Raw genomic sequence first — 21,333 nt, forward strand, 5'->3', positions numbered from 1 at the left:
CCTTGCCTCTGCTTCTTGAACACTGGGTTACAGACGTGCACCACACCCAGCTAGGAAATGCATTTAAAGAGCAGGGGCAGAGTATGTTTTATAAGGTCTTTAGCTACTCATTCCTCCTGGAAACTATAAAATCGATAGAATTTCCAAGCTGGAAACTGAAGGGAGTACTCATTGCATCTCAAGAGACTGAGATACACTTCTACAATCAGATCAATCCTGATACCTCTCTTTGGTTGGCTTTTGCCTGGAACATCAGGAAAGACCCAAGGATGGATTCCTTTTAAAGATGCTTTTGAGTAAAATTGCTTCTTTATACATTTGTTTTACAAACACAAATCATATTCGTATACCAAAGAGCAACCAAAGCAAAAAATAAACGAACGAAAGGAAACAAAACAAACACCAACCAGAGTTGTTAGGTGACTATTCCCCTGACATGATGCTTCTTTTAAAGTTGCTCTCTTACAGTACAATGAACACCGAGTTACTTGTTTACACACTTTAACACTCCGGCCACTCAGGCGACTAAGGCTGGAGGAGCGAGCGTGGGTTCGAAGCCCACTCGGGCTATTAAAGAATTCAAGGGCAGGATGCACGCTTACTGTGGTCCCTCCCCCACCTCAGAAATAAAAAGCAAGAGGCTGAGGATGTGACCCCGTGATGGAGGGGACGTGACTGGAGGGCAGTCCCCAGTACTGCTCTCTCAATAAAGAAATTAGTATCAGCGAGAAAAAAAATACTCAACTGGTATCAATGGGAGAGGACTGGGGCCAGCTAGATGTCTTCCGTTTCACGACTGAGTTCATTGGAAAAGTATGTTTTATTTTAAGGGATGGATTTAACTTGGAAACTGAAACCACCAAACCCAGATGAGACTGTAAATTATTGGACAATTGGAAATCAGAACAGATATTTTCAACAAATTACAGACTTATTTTGTGTTTTTCATTATTATGAAAAATATACTTTGAGAATATACAAATTAGTCTTTTTGTTGTTTTGTTTTGTTTTTTAAAAAAGACTTGCTAAATTACCAGAGTCACTTAAAGAAATCACTAACAATTATTAAGTAACTTCATGTTGTGATTTACCACCCTGGAGAACTAGATCCAAGAGTTTCCCAATTGCTTAACTACAATGTGATGTAATCTAGAAAATTACTCAGCGTCTCTCTGAAATACTCACTGCCCAATGCAAGGTCCTTCCTCCCAAACTGAATTCTCAACAGAATACATTAACCAGTTGAAAGTTTAAGAACAAACCATTTAAGCATATTCCACCCCGCCCCCCGCCACCCCTCCCCCCCAAAAAAGAACTTTAAAATTCTCCCTGCTACTTCAGTAAATGATGTTGCAACAGTAAGTTGTCAACTTAGCTTTTAATCTCTGAAAAATGAACAAAACACAGCTAACTGTCTGCTACACTCCTCATCAAACGTATTTCCAAAGAAAAGACTCCTGAGACTTTTAAAAAGAGCACATTCTAAAATGTCTACCAGCTGAATTATTTTACCTAAATCCACAATTCTAAAGCTATCATTTACCTTAATTGTTGGCAGCAGCTCAGCTTTTCCATGATAAATCAACCCCCCTGCCGGCTTTGAAATAAATATGAAGGTATAATTAGAGGAGAAATGTGCAAGCATTATAATTTACAAAGAAACTTCAGAGGAAAGAGAAAAACCATCTGCAGCCCCGGAGGGGAGAGACTGTATAGTTGTGGAATATGTAGGCTATACAGAAAAACCATCTGCAGCCCCGGAGGGGAGAGACTGTATAGTTGTGTAATATGTAGGCTATACAGAAAAACCATCTGCAGCCCTGGAGAGGAGAGACTGTATAGTTGTGTAATATGTAGGCTATACAGAAAAACCATCTGCAGCCCTGGAGAGGAGAGGCTATATAGTTGTGTAATATGTAGGCTATACAGAAAACCATCTGCAGCCCCGGAGGGGAGAGACTGTATAGTTGTGTAATATGTAGGCTATACAGAAAAACCATCTGCAGCCCTGGAGAGAAGAGACTGTATAATTGTATAATATGTAGGCTATACAGAAAAACCATCTGCAGCCCTGGAGAGAAGAGACTGTATAGTTGTGGCATATGTAGGCTATAACAGAAAAACCATCTGCAGCCCTGGAGGGGAGAGACTGTATAATTGTGTAATATGTAGGCTATACAGAAAAACCATCTGCAGTCCCAGAGGGGAGAGACTGTATAGTTGTGTAATATGTAGGCTATACAGAAAAACCATCTGCAGCCCCGGAGAGGAGAGATTGTATAGTTGTGGCATATATAGTTTATAGAAAAACCATCTGCAGCCCTGGAAGGTAGAGACTGTATAGCTGTGATGTATGTAGTCTATAGAAAAACTGGAGAGATTGTATAGTTGTGATGTATGCAGTCTATAGAAAAACCATCTGCAGTCCTGGAGGGGAGAGAGACTGTATAGTTGTGATGTATACAAGTCCATAAATTCCCTTGGTTAAAAAAAACTATTAGTTTTTCCTAACAATCGATCAGTTAAATGTCTAAAAAAAGTTTCTAGTTATAAATCTCCTTTTATTATCATTTAAAACAACGTCAGGACCAGTGAGGTGAGTCAGTGGGAAAAGGAATTTACAGTAAGAGCTTGACAGCCTGAACCCAGAATGAAAGAGGAGACCCAGTTCCTAAAGCTGTCCTCTGAACTTTATACATACACCATGGCATGTGTGCTCGAGCACACATGCACACACACACAGCACATATACACATAGAGCACAAACACGCATGCATGTACACACATGGGCATGTATAACACACACAGAGTAATCCAAATTTAAAATATAAAAATTACAATTTGATATAGCAGTAAAACAAACATATGATGAGCATACAAAGCCCTTCTGGCCATTTGTTGTGGTTTACATCTATAATCTCAGCACTGGGGAAGCTGATGCAGGAGAATAACAGTGAGTTTCAGGCCATCCAGAGCTACACAGTAAGTTCCAGGACAGCCTGGGCTACAGAATGGGACCTTACTCAAAAACCAAAGAGAAAAAAAACTAGTGTGTGTGTGTGTGTGTGTGTGTGTCACACGCATGTACACATATACCTATTCTGAATTTTTAACTTCTAAGCATTGTTCATGGTAAGGAAAATGAACAAGTGGTTCAAAAAACTTACCACATAGATGTGCTGTTTATGCAGCCAAAAATCCAACTATTTGTATCCTGTTGGTTAATAACAGAAAACAATGATATAAAACAAACATCTCTAATACTTTCCTTTTATGTCATCTATAGATATGATATATAGAAACATCAATAGTTAGGATCAAGGAAAAGAAAGTGGTGGTTTGTGACTAAGGAACGTCCAATACGTTCTTAAAAGACACACAGGTCAAGGGCAGGTCAAGAGTAAACTACTAACTAGATGAGCAATTGACTCACAGAGCAGCATGAGAGTGGCCTCAGGGCATTTGTACAGCCCATGACCTAAGTATTTCTAACTGCCGCCCCAAACTTCCAGCCTCACAATGTCCATGTGGGTTACATATAGTGTGACCTGCCTTCTATCCAAAGTAAGTATGACTGTTCTAGAAACAAACACCTACAGTCAGGAAGTTAAAAACAAATACCTTCAAATTTAAAAGTTAGCCTACACACAGCTTTTTACGTTATTATCTACATTCTCGTCTGACTACCAGAACATAACTTCTGTATCACCAGGCATGTGTTTAGTCTAAAACCCAACTGCAGAGGCTGGACCCTGAAGGTAGCCTCTACTTCCTCCTCATCAGCACAGAATTAGATGCTATAAAATGGACTGCCTTTCTTCCTTTTTTTTTTTTTTTTTTTTTTTTTGTTTATTCGTTTGTTTGAAGCACAGCATCCTACATTTAGCTTTGGTTAGTTTAAAAGCACTACCACTTGAGACTTTTACTTCCAGCTGTCCTGGAAACAAAAGTGATATCCAGGATCTGATGCTACTGAAATCCCACCAGAGTGCAGGATGATGTGGGTGGGGCACTGTCGAGGCAACTCTAAGCTGCCTTACAATCGCAGATAAAACAATGATGAGATCAATCCTTTCATTGAACTGATGTTTATAAAGTCCATTCTGAGGCCAAAAAAGTTACAGTCTCAGAGAAAATGATGAGTCAGGCAGTCAGTCTCTGATCTAATAAATAAATAAGTAAAAGATGGCCTTTTGTTTTTTTAAGGATAAGGGAAAATGACAAGTAAGTATTTCTCTCCTCTCTCTGTAGGCAAAATGCTTATATAATTCCGGTTCCTCAAGACAATAATGAGACACTCTGAAGCAGGAGGACAGGCCAGAGCTGCAGGTCAGTGTGGTTATTAACTGGCACTTACAACTCCAGAACTTACAAGTCAGGAATAAACGAAGTCAGAAAGGCAGAATGCTTGTGATTTTTAAAAACTGTGTGCTGGTTATAAAATAATTCATTATCATATATTTCCTTTCTTTAAATAGGCTTACAAGTTCTACAATAAAAATTGAAAAGAAAGTAAATCGCATATTACCTTATGATAATTAATACAACTCAACTGACTTAGTTCCTTTTCTCCTGCTCTGACAGAGCACCATGACCAAAGCAACTTATAGAAGACAGCATTTAATTTGGGGCTCAACTGTTCCTGAGGGTTGGAGTCCATGGCCATCCCAGAGGGGACCACGGCAACAGGCAGGCAGGCAGGCAGGCGTGATGCTGGAGCAGTAGCTAAGAGCTCACATCCCCATCTACAAGCCCAGGCAGAGTGCGCCAACCGGGAATGGCATGGGCTTTTAAAAACTTGAAGTGTACCCTATGACATATCTCGTCCAACAAGGCCACACCTCCGAACCCTCCCCAAACAGTTCCACCTACTCAGGTCTAAGTATTCAAATCTATGAGCCTATGGGGCCATTCTCATTCACACCAACATGTACAACAGTTTTTTTAAAAAGGAAATTTCATAAATTTGTACATCATCCTTACATAAGAGCCCTGCTAGTCTGGTCTGTATAGAACCAAGTTCGTGTATGTGTATTTAGCAGGCATTTATTTATTTATTTTATTTTTATTAATTAATTTATTTTACACCCTGACCACAGCCTCCCCCATCCTTCCTGTCCTCCCAGTTCCTCCTCCCTCCCCTCAATCCACTCATTCTCCATATTGAGTAGGAAAGGGGCCGGCCTCCCATGGGCTTCAGCAAAGCATGGCCTATCAAGATGCCATAAGACTGAGCACCTCCCCCTGTACTCAGGCTGGACAAGGCAATCCAGCATGAGGAATAGGTTCCCACAAGCCAGATAAAGCACCAGGAACAGCCCGGCTCCCATTGCCAAGAGTCCCACCAATAGACCAAGCTACACAACTGCCACACACATGCAGAGGGCCTAGGTCAGTCCCATGCAGGCTCCCTGGTTCTTGTCACTCAGACTCTGTGAGTTCCCATGAGCCAGGTTTTCCTCTGATGTCCTTGACACCCCTCCCACCCGACTCCTACAGTCCCTTCTCCCTCTCCTCAGCAGGACAACTGAGCTCAGCCCAGTGTTTGAGTCTCCGAATCCAGTGACTGATGGAGGCAGGTATTTATTAAAAAGAAAAAGCCATTGCTTTGACAGTGTAAACCTATATCATGGTCACTCTACTGTCCTAAAGAACATCTGGTATAAAAAGCATCTGTATTTTAGGATGTGATCAAATAGTAAAACAAGGTTCATTTCCTAAAACTCCATTCAGACAGCCTCGCCAGCTACACTTACTCTTTAAACACTAACAAAAGTTCAATTCCTCATCCCGAATAGAGAGAATCTAAGGTAGAACGGGATGGAAGACTCAAATGTAGAAGTCACTAGCACAACATCAGTTATAGATAAACTGTGCCTAATAATTCTCAGTCAAAACACTGTTCCAAACGAGTGTTTTCACCTGACTGAAGTCTTATTAGACCAATAGTTAAAGGATGAACAACAGGTTTTCAAATTTGAATGAAACGTGCCAACTGTCTTACCAGCATGGTGCTCTGACAGTAGGCGTGAGTGTAGGTTTTCCTATGATTTGCAAGAGGAAATGTGAAATAAATCTTATCAGATTCCTAAAAAAGAGAAAAAAAAAACAATTTAACTATAATGAGGGAGTAATTTCATCATTCGAAACAATCACGGTAGCCAGGCGGTGCTGGCGCATGCCTGTAATCCCAGCACTCGGGAGGCAGAGGCAGGAGGATCTCTGTGAGTTCAAGGCCAGCCTGGTGGTCTACAGAGCTAGTCCAGGACAGGCTCTAAAGCTACAGAGAAACCCTGTCTTGAAAAACCAAAAACAAACAAACAAACAAACAAACAAACAAAAAATCACGGTAACAAGAATAAATTCTATATTATTGCTGTTACTAAGAACCGACTGGCTAGGAATGAAAGGTAAAGGATAAAGAGGGAAAAGATTAAAGACCCAGTAGTCACAGAACTGTCCTGGAAGCATCAGGGTTACCGCATTCACGGGTATGAGGATTTCCCTTTGTTTACTGTTTTTATTGTTTTGTTGAGACAGGGTTTCATTTCATAGCAATGGCTGCTCCAGGATTGGCCCTGTGAATCACGCTGGCCTTAGACCGTCGGCCACCCTCCTGCCTCTGCCTCCCAAGTGCTGGGACTAAAGGTGTGGTCTGCACCACCATGCATGGCTGTGATATTTGAACTTTTAACCACTCTGGCTACCGAAAAGCCAGGTTATGGTTTGCAGGTAACGTTTCCTAAATAAAACAATTCTTTAAGTAAATCACAAATTCAACCAACTGAGCAGGAGAGGCAAAAAATGAGCTGAAACATTTTGTCACACTGTCCATGAGGACGTAACAGAGACTAGAATTAAGTAGCGGGATTGCAAAGATCAAGAGCCAGACTTGAAACGGCTTCAACTTGTCAGGCAAAGAGCAACTTTAGGATCAATGAACTGAAGGGATGCAAACATATTTATACACATGAGTAAACAGCAGTCGCCCAGGAGGAATACTAACATTTATACACATGAGTAAACAGCATTCGCCCAGGAGGAGCACTACCAGGCCAACTCCAATCTAGCACATACAAGGAAAAATCCAAAAGTCAAGCATTTGTTATTCTTTCCTTTTGACAAATTTAGTAGATAAGGGGAAATTTTTCTCTGCAGTATCCTAATCAATAAATGAAACAGAAATAGAATATCATCATTTTTGTATCCTCCTACATTAATTAATTCAGACCTTCCCTACTAACTGTTCATATCTCGGGAAGAAAGCCTAGGAAAAGAAAAAAAAAAACTAATAAAAAATTGAATCTATGAGGCATTTAGATCAAATTACTAAGTCTTGGGAGTGGCTGGCAAAGGAACCTACGGAACAGCCACAGAAAAGCAATCAGCAAAATCAAACCAATATGAGATAAAATCATAAAAACTGACTGATACTTTGTCAATAAATTTCAAAGAAAATAAAGAAAAATATATTGAAGAGGAATCAGACATATCAAACAATAGTGATGTATGGCCTCATTTGGAGCCTCAACTGAATAAATTGAAAAACAAAGAAAAAGGGTCCAAATTTATGAGAAATTAGTTGAACAGATTCAATATTTATTATTAAATCATGGGAAAACTGTGTGATTTGTTTTTAAAAGTTCTTAACTTTTAAAGCTAAATATGAGAATAAATTTGGACAAAAATACACTGATAGAATACTTACATTATATGCCACATAGGACCATCTGGACACTTTTACTGGAACCCACATAGATGTCCCTTAATGTGAAGGAAATTAATTTATTTGTCTTGTTTCCATATAAAAATTCTTCTTTCCTTTCTGAACTCTGATAAATACTTATTAACAATCACAAACAACAACAGCTACTTTAAAAGATAAAGCCCAGAAACACGCTCTTTGTGCTTAACATCCACAGCGTTCCTTCCTATCAGGTGAAGAATTATACATCTACTCAGAGTCTTTAACTTAATGGAATTCTCAAGAGGGGGAAATGAGTATTACTTTCCTCCAAGCAAAACATTTAAATGAGTCCAACAGTATATGCTTATAAGCAAATTTATCAAGCAAATGATACACTAGTAACTCCAAGAAGGCTGAGGAATAAACCACACTGAGAAACCAAGATGTTATAAATAATACAGTGTGGTAATATTTTACCTGTGCTCTAACGAATAAAGCTTGCCTGAGGATCAGAGGATAAAGCCAGCCACTGTATTAAACATAGAAGTCAGGCAATGGTAGCACACACCTTTAATCCTAGCATTCCAGAGGCAGAGATTCATCTGGATCTCTGTGAGTTCAAGGCCACACCGAGAACAAAGCCAGGTGTGGTGGTGCACACCTTTAATCCCAGCACTAGTTAACCATAGAGGTCTGGAGGTCTGTACAGACAGAGAGGAAGTAAAAGAGCTAGGCGGAGAGAGGAGGTAAGATGGCAGGGCACAGAAAGGAATATAGGTGTGAGTATACAGGAAGTAGCTCCCTCTTGGGTTGAGGATTTCCTAGTGGCTGGCTTGTTCTATTCCTCTGATCTTTCAGCTTTCACCCCAATATCTGGCTCTGGGTTTTTTTATTAATAAGACTTTTAAAGATTCATGTTACAGTACAGCTCTTACTTTTGGTGACTACCGGGAAAAACAAGGGCATGCAACTCTAAAACCTTTCTATTTAGCAAGTTATTTCCAGCACAAACTTTGATCAGTATCTTACAATTTGCTTTTCTACTTTTCCCTTTCAAACCAAGAACTCATTAGCACCGTGATAGGGAAATAGGTAAATAACAGGACCATAATACTTGGAGTATCCCCGTTTCCCACTAGTACCAAATACTAACAGCTGTGTACTAACAACACACTCATCCAACACAACAATGCAAAGCTCAAACTTTAAAAGTCACCATCACAAACCTGTTAGGTCAGAAAGTATTGATGGGGTTTCTTCAAACTGTTTAGCTGGGTGTCTTATAAAATGGTGAGTCAACACAGACAATTTCTTCTTAGGTTTTTGAGTTATCTAGAAAGAACATTAATATAGTCTAGATCATTTACATCATGATAATTTGATAAAGCATTACTTCAAGTGTCAAGAGTCAACATTTACTCTCTCTGAGCCAGGCACTGTTCTAAAACAATATATCAATATATTAACTCTAGTCCTCACAAAAAAACTCTGATAGTCTTTATCTACATTTTAATTAAAAAACAACTAAGGCACAGAGAAATAAACATTTATCTAAAGTCACACAACTATTAAGATTTGGGGCTATAATGCTCTGTCATAATGAAAAAGACCTCAAACACTAATGTTTTCTCCAGGAGGTGGAGGAAGCCAGGGCTGAGGCTCTCAAGACCATTCCCATGGAACAGAGATACACTGCAAGATGACCCAGGGGAAGGCAGTTGAAGGTGAGTAACCCCAGCTTGTTCTCAACTCACAGAAGAAACTGAAGCTGATGAACACAAGGCCCTTAATCAGGTGAAATCATCCTCAGCACAATTCATTAGCAGTCGTTAAGAAAGTGACGAAAGAGAAAGGTGATGTTCTGGACAGGGTATGGTGGGTGACTCCTGTGCTCTAACCAAACTACTCGGAAACCACAGTTGAACTGAGATCTCCTTACAGAAACATTCAACCTGCAGCAGTGCACGGCTGACTCTCTGGTGAGTGTGAGTTACTGGAGGATGGCACACATTTGGATCTTATCAATATGCTAAAGATAACTTTAACATATGGTTCAAGAGTACCTAATAAGATAATTATTATGCTCTCATACATTACCAAGAAAAATTATTAGTCTGTTATAAATATTTCTCTTAAATTGGAAATAAGGGCTGGAGAGAGAGGTATCAAACTTCTGACCCGTGCAGAGAAAGACCTGCAGGAAGATCTACAGAACCTTTGGGCTTTGCTTTGCCTGCTTCCTGAGTTAATGGTCTATCGGTGACATCAGAAGAACTAAAGATATTTCCATTTCAGAACTAATTCAACTTGACACAAGGTACAGTTTCTCTTAGTATCTATGTTAAAAAGAATGCAATCTATTAGTGCTAACAAAAGCTTTCACTTTGCTAAAATAAGCTTTTATTTAAAAGTGCATACTTGTTTGGTATCGGCATCAATAAGATCAAAGAAGGCTCGAATTGTAGTCAACTGCAATTGTTTACACCTAAAAAATAAAGGACATTACAGATAAAACTTTCTTAAAAATGTGTATTTTTTTTTACAATTTGAAATTGGTACTAATGTGGCAACATAAAAAATAAATGTTAGAAATATCACTTTTTTATTTTTTTGAAAATTTCAAACCTTGACCATATCTACACCTTGTTTCCTCCTCAGTTATCCCCACAACCCCCACATCACATAATCCATCCCAACTTCATGCCCTCCTCTTAAATTCATTTTTTAACGCACTAAATCCAATCAGTCCCACGCATACATGCGTGAGTGTGGGGTAATCCATAGGGGAATGGGGACTCGACCAGTTACTATATCCCCAAAGAAAAGTGACTCTCCCTCCCCCAGAAGCCATCAACGGCCAGTTTTGATTCAAATATACACAATTCTATAAGTCAATGGAGTATATTATATTCCTTTAATGCTGTGCACTAAAAATGTATCCAACAAATCCTTCTTATTAAGCATATATATAGCAAGATTAGAACCTATAAAAGCAGAGCAAAGGCAACCTCTCTGGATATCTGACAGCAGAACAGGTCAGGTAACGTCCAGCTACAGGCACACATGATGCCTGCACCACCCTACATGCCTGCACTGCATGGACCTTGAAGACTGGCTTGTACAGACAGAGGAAGGACAAAGAGAATCTGAAGTCAGAGCACAAGGAGCTGGACCCTGGAGTCTTTGCTTTTCTTGGTCCATGTATAATCTCTGCTTACATTAGGTATACATCTAATAACTTCTAGTTGGTTTCCACTGGACCCCTACGGCGGCCATCACTGCATTAACTATACCTGAGGGAAGGGGTTGGCTGGGAGCTCGGAATGTCTTCTCTGGGGCACATCTGACTCTGTCCAGCTACGACAAACCCTAACATTTAGAACTGGATGCTGGCGTCACACAGAGCGACTTAACTTGTGCTTCAGAAGGCGATGTTTCAGACTGTCAAGGAAACCATGGTCTGACAAGCGAGAGCCAAGTGTTCAGCTCAACCCCTATTAATCTTTCACTCTTGGACGTCACTATGGGTCAAATTCTATGAAAGCTAGAAGACCAATTACCGCACTGATGAGAAAGAAGGACTGTAACAAGTCACCAATGGAAGTTCTAACTTACCATACAATGGAGAGATGGTCTGTTGAGACCCAGGTCTTAGGCACTGCCGAGCTCTAAAGGGGGAAAAAAAAAGAATAAATCAAGTACATTTACCATTTGTTGGATGTATTTAGAAACACATGTTAATTTCACTATATTATACAATTCTTTAATTAAAATGATTCATTTTATAAAAGATGATCCTAATATATTATTCCCTGTATAATAATATAACTCCATAAATGTCATTTCTGGTTCTCAAGCTTATAGGACCCTTTAAAAATTAACATATCCAAAGAGCCTATGCTGAGGTTTTAACATCTAACATTTTAAAAACATAATTAAAAATTTGAGCTTAACATTCCTTTAGTAAGGAATCTTATTAAATAAGGGCTCTTTCTTACCTAAAGATTGTGTACTTTTACTTTTATATAAATGTAAAAGTTCCAATAGATAGTTCAGGTTTTTAGCTTTGACTGAACTACTACTTGGTGCGTTCTAAGATGTGACTTTAGAAGCAGGAGTGTGCCTAAGAAATATTTATTAGCATGTATTAACTACACAAAGTAAGGAATTTGATTATGATATTTCCATAGATTCAATTAATAATACTGATCATTTTCATGCTCTATAAATCTTATTCCTCTGCACCCCTTTTACTGATAAATGTATAGGCACTTTATATATCTAGGAACTACTGAAAAATTACTAAAAAATCTGACAACTAGAGTTCTCTATGGTTCTAAGATTTTATTAGCCTCTAAGCAGAATAATAATAATAATAATAATAATAATAATAATAATAATAATAACTCAACTACTAGTAGGCAGCATTTACCATAATCAAGAAAATAAAGGTGCTTTATTTTCTCTTTGAGTTGATAAAGGCAACACATACACCAGCCCCTCCTCCCTCTAAGGCTCACAGAACACTAGAAGAAGGGCAGAGAGAGCACACCCCCAACAAGGAGCACAGCTGTGAAAAGCCATCTTCCAGGCAGGACACAGCCACTGCAAGCACGGACTCACATTAGCTGTGGTAATTGACGCTGGGCCTGTACAAGACTAGCCCTGCCAACAGTCAGTTATGGATGGAGGAGAAGCTCATGAGGCCCCTCCCCTACTGCTTGATCATTGGCTACTGACAGATTCTGGACAAGACATTCAATTGTGTACCTATAGTAAGACCATTCGGCTCCAATGGATAGGTCCGAACTCATGGTCACACAGACAGCCCTGGTTAAACCCAGTGGGTCATAAACCCAAACAGACAGACATGAATATGGAGTAGAGATTTGTAGGGAAGGAGGTTGGCAGGGGTGGGAGAGCAATAAGAAGGTAGGAGATGAATCAGAACACATTGTATTTGTTCATGAAACTGCTAAAGAACAAATTTAACAAAAATCAATACACTTTATAAGGGTGGTTGCTCATGGAACCATTATGTGTACACTAAAATGCATTCATTCTTCCCTACAACAAATAGCACAGCTAAATCCCATGGCTTCTCTTGCTTTAAGAAGAGCAGCATTTCCTCTAACGGTGAATGAGCAGAAGTAATGGGTGCCTTTCCAGCCACTGTGCGCCTCCCCATGCTGATTCCTCTTTCTCATCGGTTGGATTAGTAAAGACTAAAGTGATCTGGGAATTACAGTATTCCAGATAGGGTGTCTGACATCAGCGTAGGTCCCTAAATCAGAAACCACCCACTGACCTACAGGGTAAAAGTTCATTTGTATTTATGATACTATTACCCATAAGGGAATATATTATAGCAATTTCACCTATGCTACAAACACAATTATGGTCTTAACTCCTTACCATTTTTTCTAGTCCCGGTGAATATAAATGTGATTTAGCCACTCCTGTGGTAAACACTGAAAAACTGTTACTTCTTCATTGACTTTAATAGCATACATATAAACATGTGGGAAAATATAAACTATTTGAGAGCTAAAAAATAAAAGTCAAGTTATACAATAGTCAACCTTGGGACAACTCTGTCATCAAATCTTTTTATCAGAGATATAAAAATAGTGACAGCATCCCACTGTCAAATGGATTAGAGAAGACAAGGAAACACGATCATGTGACGGCGTATGCACGTGGGATCAAATGAGCAATATGCTCCTTAGAAGACCAGCATCAGCGTGCAGGATGCTGACATCACGCTGCAGGTTGAGGATGGCGAGTAAGCTATGCCTGATTTCACAGGACTTCATCGTCTGCGTTTACTAGAGAGTGACACTGGGTATTCTGAGGACTTCCAGCAAGTATCTGCCTAAGATACTCAACTCCGAAAACAAGACTCACATCACTAATACTGATGTCTGAGGGAATTATTAAGTTAATATGACAGCAATTCTGGCTGTTTCCTCATTTTTCTAGTGAGAAGAAAATGGTAATGGTACACCTGCATAATAACCTCTCCTCCGCATAAGGCAACGAAGGATTCGGCAAGGAGCTAATTCACGGATAAACAGTAAGGTGGCGGCAGCAGGTAAGTTACGCAGAAGAACAGCTGAGAAGCAGTGACTCTCTACCACCATCTCACCAAAGCACAGGGGACAGGTGGACCACACTCTGCACAGTCTGTGTGTGCCTTTGAAGTAAAGATCTTAACAGCTGACATCAGGGTAGAGTCTACAAGAAGAAAACGTGAGCTCACTTTACAAAGGCTAGGGATCCTAATTAAAGATCAAATACTCAGTGTTCTAGCAGGGAAGGGTAATTAGTAATCAGCAAGTTCATCGGGGTTTATTTGCACTTCAACTATCAAAGAGCGTTTTTTATTCAGCAATTGGTAAATTCTTACTCAAAGTTAGCGTTCAGGAGGATGGGATGTGTCTGACATCCTATTAGTATTATGTACAATCTCACACGCAGATGTGACCAGATCCCCTTGTGTTTAGTCCATACTTTCCTATACTTTCACTTCTAATTAATGATAGGTTCTTATTTTGGAGACTATTTTTTTCATTAATTTTCAAGGTTTCTAACATCCTTTTTACTTTCTCTGATACAAGCACCCATGATTCTGCCTTCTACACACATTCATCTTCATTCAAATTTTCTCAACACATATGCACATGTACATTCGTGCGCGCGCGCACACACACACACACACACACACACACACACACACACACACACCTGCTCCACCAGCTCAGCACTCATTTATAAGCAATAGTATATACTATTTCCCTTTTGATGTTCCATTTTGTCTACTATATTACCATATAGAATCTTGAAAATAATTACCACAACAGATAAGGCACTGGTATGATGGCTTAATTTTGGTAGAAAAGTCAGTCCTGAACGAACTTGGTAATCCCGGAAGCCTCCAGCTACGGAAAGTGTAGTCAAATTTATGTGCCGAGCATTTAAAATCCAATAGTTGTTTACAGTCATATAAAACTCTGGAAGGAAATAAAAAAAGAAACAATGAAAAATAAGCCATTTCATGCAACCATACTTATAATACTAATATTTATCTGAATTTTTGCCTAAGCTATTTGGTCTATAAATAATGTTATTCACATTTCCCTATTGTGAGAAAAGTCGTTAGCTTCGCATAAAAGTCAGAGTACAAAAATCCACATTTGCAATGAGTCACAGTACAAACACTGAGTACAAATTCTAAAGGTGTCAGTAAAGGAAGAGGTCAGATTGTGCCAGCTTACATCACATTCACATCTCTGTACCTAACAAGAACAGTCCTCCACACACCCTAACAAATAACCCTCATATTCCTCCAAAGAATTTATAGACTTTGCAAAGGAGTTGTAGACATCCATGATGCTAGTGCCATGATAAGCCCTGTTCAATCCCATCATATTGTATCCATTAAATATGTCCATTTTTGTATGTGCATTACCTCCAATAAGCTAGTCTTCAAAACAAAAACAAAAACAAAAAAATCCATATACTTCTCCCTATCACAGAAGTGTCCCATTTTTTAAGGCTTAGGAACCCTGCCTTGGACAACCATTACCACACATCACTACATAAGTTCCTACAGTACAATCTATCAGGACAGCGCCATAGTAATTTTAGGATTACATTTCCGAGGAAATTCTCAGGCTTAGGATTCTACCCATTAAATCTGGCAGCAAATTTAAAGTGATGACTTTCCAGGCAAGTTTTCACTTATCTATTAAAACTGATAAAAATTTAATGTTGATTACTAAACTGAGACCAGGACAAAGGAGATCTCAATTTTCTCAACATCGAAACTGAATGCATTGCCATACTCCATCAGATCCCATTCACACCTTCAAATATTCACTATGCAAAGTTCTCCTCACTAGAGATCTCAACAGTATGTACCTGAGATGTCACCAAATCTGCCAAGATCTGACATCTGGAGAACCCGGGACAAATATCAACAAAACTAAATATTAAAATAAAAAACAGTTATGAAACTACTAAATTAAATATTTTCTATTATTTCCTTGACAAACCATTGAGATAACTTGTAGAGTCAAAATAAGGATTCTCAGGGTCTTCAAAGTTAGCACTAGATTATGAGACACAGAAGAGCAGATCGCTGGGTCTCCTTCCTCTTCCCAATACACTTCTATCCCACATCTCAAGAACCTTTTGTGAATGTCTAAGCTCCACTGCAGAGCCACACCTTTGCCACAGTTTAGTGTGAGTTTTTGTGACTGCTGTGGAACAATGCTTTTATACCCTGGTTTAATAAAATGCTAATTGGCCAGTAGCCAGGCAGGAAGTATAGGCGGGATAAGCAGACAAGGAGAATTCTGGGAAGAGGAAGGCTGAGTGAGGAGATGCCAGCCTGCCATCCAGGGAGCAACATGTAATGGCACACAGGTAAAGCCACAGAAAACATGGCGACATACAGATGAACAGAAGTGGGCTGAGTTTAAGTGTAAGAGCTAGTCAGTCGTAAGCCTGAGCTAATGGCCGAGCAGTTTTAATTAATATAAGCCTCTGTGTGTTTACTTGGGGGATGCGAGTGGGAGAGATTTGTCCTGACAGCCAGCTGGCTGACACACAGGAAAACTTTCAGCAACAGTGCACCTGCTCCTACAAAAAAGACACAGAAGAGGCCCACACCGGCCCTGGAAAGAGCTTCTTGGGGCACATGAGCTAGACCTGCAAACCTGTAACCCCAGCAATGAGGAGGCAGGAGGATCAGGATAGGAAGTCGGCTACATGAACACTCTCCAAAAAGAAAACAAATGGGCAATCTGGACATTTAGTTTTCTGAATCATGAGCAGAGAATAAGAGCATGAGCCACAAGGAGAAAGGCTGCTTAGTGCATGCATGCCTCTTACCCCGTGAGGAAGGGTATGGTCAGAGATGACCCTCTAAGGGCCGGCCTGGTGCAAGACCACTTTCCTTACTTAAAGGAAGGATTTCCACCAAGTATAAACAGGATATCTGCTTCTGAAAGTCATGTGTATCTCTCAAAAACCTGAAATCCATGACTACTTAAGTCCTTTTTTTCCATCTAATTCTGACTTAATGAAATAAGAATTCAGAAAGCAGAAAGAGACCAAGCTCCCTGCAGCTCAGGAAAAGCATCCTACACTTAGGAATCACTTCAGACTGGCAGTTTCAGAGGTGATTGTTGTGCCGCTTAGAACAATTAAACCTGACAGTGCTGAAGACACATTCTTTGGGAGATGAGAATATAGCTCAAGGATGTGCTTTACTAAGCACATACCAGGCTCTATTTTGACATCAAGCTCCTGCTGCTGGGAGGGAGAAAATACTGAGGGAGACAACCGGAATGGGGGGCACTTCAGGGGCGAGGTGGGAACTAGTGCAAGGGAAACTCCATGGAATCCTCAAGAGTGACCCTAGCAAAGACTCTAGTGATGGGGGACACGGAGCCTGAACCCGCCATCTTCTGTAACCAGGCAAGGCCTCAAGTGGAGGGACTGGGACACCAACCCAGCCACAAAACCTTTGACCTAGTCTGTCCTGCCTGCAGACTGAGTGTTCTAGGTCCAGAGCCTAGCGGAATTGTCATCAAAGAGACCAGAGAGACTTCATCAGCAACTGATGGGAACAGACGCAAGTCCCACAGCCAAACATTAGGCAGAGCTGGGGAGTCCTGCAGAGAAGGAAGGACCAGAGAAACCAGAGGGGTCAGGGACATCACAAGACCATGGCTCACAGAATCTACCGACAGGGACTCATAGGGGCTTTCTGAGATTAAGGAGCCTGCAGGGGTCTGACCTAGGCCCTCTGCATACACATTATGGTTTTGTAGCTTAGGGTTCTGTGAGCCTCCTAATGGGAAACTGTTCCTCCTGCTGGGTGGCCTCATCCAGCCTTGATGTGTTTGTATGTGCCTGGTCTTACTGCAGCCGTATTTGGTTGACTTCCCTGGTATGTGTCTGGTCTTATGGCAGCATGTTACTACAGCCATACTTGGTTGATGTCCCTGGGAGACCTGCTCTTTTCTGAGGGAAGACGGAGGGGGTGTGGATCTGGGGGAGAGGGGAGGTGGATCTGGGGGAGAGGGGAGGTGGGATGGCGGAACTGGGGACAGAGAGGGGGAACTGCAGTGGGGTGTAAAATGTGAGAGAAGAACTAAAAACAAACAAATAAGTAAATGAAAAAGACCCTGCTGCCGAAGAGTCCGCATGATGGAGTCACAGAACATGATAAAATCAAAGCTGATAGAGACCGGAAGCTTTGTCCCTACTGCCTGTCTCGAATAGTGCTAAAAGATGCTACATAAACTACCGGAGGAGAAAAGTAATGATCAGCCATACCCAGCTACGAACCCTGAAAGCTATAATAATGACTGGCCTGGAAAGACATGCCCACTGGTGTAATAGTGGCAGGAACATCATGGGAGTAACCAATCACTTTCTCATCAAATTTAAGTCCTTCTCCACAAGGTGAAAACCATACCTGACACCATTATTAAGCTAGACACCTATAGCTAGATAGCTCACAGTCCCTAAGGGAGAGTCTATTATTATGCCGCTAAACTGACATAGTATTAAACTGACTCCTGGTGACTTCTTATTATACGCATAGATCCATGCACCTCTCATCCCTCTCCTCGAGAAGCTTCTATCTGCAGTAGATGGCAGCTAATCCAGTGATCCATAACTGGCCAAGATAAAGAGAATAACAAACTACAGAATGTTCAGCCTGAAGGGGAAGATATATACTGCATCTTGCTTCCCAAGGCTCAGGAATCATGGCAGAAGAGGGGAGGGATGCTGTGGATATTGCTCTGTGTAAATAAAGTTCTGATTGGCCAGTGGCCAGGCAGGAAGTATAGGCGGGACAAGAGAGAAGAGAATTCTGGGAAGTAGAAGGTTGGGGAGAGACACCGCCAGCTGCCGCCATGAGAAGCAACATGTAAAGACACTGGTAAGCCACAAGCCATGTGGCAAAGTATAGACTAACAGAAATGGGTTAATTTAAGATAGAAGAAGTAGATAACAAGAAGCCTGCCACGGCCATACAGTTTATAAGCAATATAAGTTTCTGTGTGCTTTCTTGGTTGGGTCTGAGAGACTGTGGGACTGGCGGGTAAGAGAGATTTGTCCTGACTGGGCCAGGCAGAAAAACTCCAACTACAAATGGCGCCCAACGTGTTTGCAAGAGTTTCCACCTAAAACCTGAGAAAAATGATTCTAAAACAGAGCTAAAAACAGCTTCCTAATTGTTTCTCTCAAGTTAGCGGCAGCCTGCCGGTTTGAGCTACTGTGGCGGGTTCCTGGCATGTGCATCTGACCTGCAGTGTGGCGGGAATGAGGAGTCTACAAGCGGCACTTTACTCTGCTGCATGGTGGATTTAGCCTTTGCTAGTTAAAAAAAAAAGTTTCTGGGCTATGTACTGCTTTGATAGAACTGCTTCTAGACCCAGAGCTGGCGGTAAACTGTACCACCACCATGTTGGGAAGCTGAGGTGGGTGGAGCCAGCAGCCACAGCGGCGTTTCAGTCTTACAAAGATGGATATTACACAGAGAATCTGGTTTGTCTTGTCTTTGGGATTTTTAACAGAAAAATATTTGATCATAAAAACTGTTGAGTTAAACGAATATGTAAATTTTAAAGGTACCTTGACTTCAAAATTTGGATATAAGGATATGTTGCTTTGGAAAAGAGTCTCTGCTTTTGTTTCCACAGAAAGCCAGAGGCTATGGATTTGTTCCAGATTAAGATACATCAGGTTTGATTAGCCAAGACCACCTGAAAGGTCTCCGATGACACCATGGCCCAGATGATCCAACATCCAGAAAGCTTTCAAGGCAACTGGCTCAGAGGTTCACCCTAATGGACTACTCCATAATCCTAAAATTTTCTTTGTGTCCCCATAAGATACAGCGCCCCCCTCCAGCAGGAAGTAGTAAGAGAAACTACGCCCACATTCCCAAAATTATCAAGCTGGCTTTGGAGATGGAATTGGCTCACTCCTTCTCTAAACCCAGACATATTGCTAAAAGAAAAGGTTAAGAGATTCTTGTGTCCCAAATCAGAAGAGCCCTCTGGTGTGGGACAGAGAAAAACCAATATTTTTATTTAAAGCAGTTTGATTATAAATGAGATCTCTTTCTAAAGAAGAAAAGGGGATATGATACAGATATAATAGGATGAAAGGGTAGATTAAGGAACTTACTTCTAAAGAGCAACAACTTGTTTAAAATGTTTTACATTGGTATAGAGTTTAGTCTATTGATACAAACTTAAAGTTAATTTTGTTATACTGTGTGCATATTTCTACTCATGTTTAAGGTATTATGTTTGTATAGCTCATTTAAAATTGTAATGGATAATTAAAAATAGATTGATAATTAATCATCTATGATAATCATACTCATAGCCATGTTAGTTAAGTCTTCTAGGTATACACAGAGATATTTCAGATAGATAGGTAATCTTCAAATACTTCAAAGACCTTCAGAATATGGCATTTAAAATATTTTTAAAATTTAGACTTTCTGGACAGTGAGACATGTCTGCTCCTGGCAACACCAATTTACTTCAGAGACGAGGATGGGCATTGAAGACACTTCATATCTTATCTTCACCTTGGCAAAAATAGCCATTTGGGCAAGAAACTGTTCTTGCCTGGACTGCTTGATCAACTGGACATGCAGGACCCATAGAAAGGTGACCACTAAACTTTGCTTGACAAAATGGTCCTTCAGGTTCCTGCTTTGCAGAGGAAATGGCCAGACATTCTACAGGACACTGAGAGAAGTGACCAAGAGACTCTAGCCCTGTGGGCTGAAGACAGATGCCCCAACTTTACAAAGGAACATTAGGTGACTGTCCAGGCTGCCAGCTGTCTCTGTCTACTCTTGCAAGACTCCTGAAAAATGCTTACATCCTTCTCCCAGTTCTCAGGTAATATTATATCCTTCTGAGGTCTTTGATGTGGTTGAAGACTAGATAGTTACAATTTCCTCAGTTATGATACAAGATAAGTTAGATATAAAACCTTAGACTCACAAATATAAGATAGATAGGATATCTTCTTTAATATTGTAACTGTAATTCTTGCTAGATAATTGTTTTGTTATATGTAATTGTACTATGTAAAAGTTAAAACCTTCCTTTAAAAAAAAGAAAAGGGGAAGTGCTGTGGATATTGCTCTGTGTAAATAAAGTTCTGATTGGCCAGTGGCCAGGCAGAGAGTATAGGCGGGACAAGAGAGAAGAGAATTCTGGGAAGTAGAAGGTTGGAGAGAGACACCGCCAGCCGCCGCCATGAGAAGCAACACGTAAAGACATTGGTAAGCCACGAGCCATGTGGCAAAGTACAGATTAACAGAAATGGGTTAATTTAAGATAGAAGAAGTAGATAACAAGCAGCCTGCCACGGCCATACAGTTTATAAGCAATATAAGTTTCTGTGTGCTTTCTTGGTTGGGTCTGAGAGACTGTGGGACTGGTGGGTGAGAGAGATTTGTCCTGACTGCGCCAGGCAGAAAAACTCTAACTACAGAGGGATGAATGTAATAGCCAGAGGCAGAGAATAACCACAAGGAAACCCTTTCTTCTGGACACAGTGGGCAGCTATGCTTATAGCTTACAGTGGCTTTC

At 40.5% G+C, this 21,333-nt stretch overlaps 1 protein-coding gene across 1 annotated transcript in view; it reads right to left on the reverse strand.

Moving 5' to 3' along the window:
• Window positions 1-21,333, reverse strand: part of Pgap1 (post-GPI attachment to proteins inositol deacylase 1) — a 68,617-nt gene that overhangs the window by 31,545 nt on the left and 15,739 nt on the right. The window contains 9 exon segments of the mRNA XM_036173262.1: window positions 1,544-1,570; window positions 1,572-1,596; window positions 3,168-3,214; window positions 6,005-6,088; window positions 7,709-7,764; window positions 8,914-9,019; window positions 10,106-10,172; window positions 11,303-11,355; window positions 14,543-14,700. Of these exon segments, the coding sequence (XP_036029155.1) occupies window positions 1,544-1,570; window positions 1,572-1,596; window positions 3,168-3,214; window positions 6,005-6,088; window positions 7,709-7,764; window positions 8,914-9,019; window positions 10,106-10,172; window positions 11,303-11,355; window positions 14,543-14,700 (623 nt within the window).

This window comes from Onychomys torridus, chromosome 23, assembly GCF_903995425.1.
Source record: "Onychomys torridus chromosome 23, mOncTor1.1, whole genome shotgun sequence".
NCBI classification, from domain to species: domain Eukaryota; kingdom Metazoa; phylum Chordata; class Mammalia; order Rodentia; family Cricetidae; genus Onychomys; species Onychomys torridus.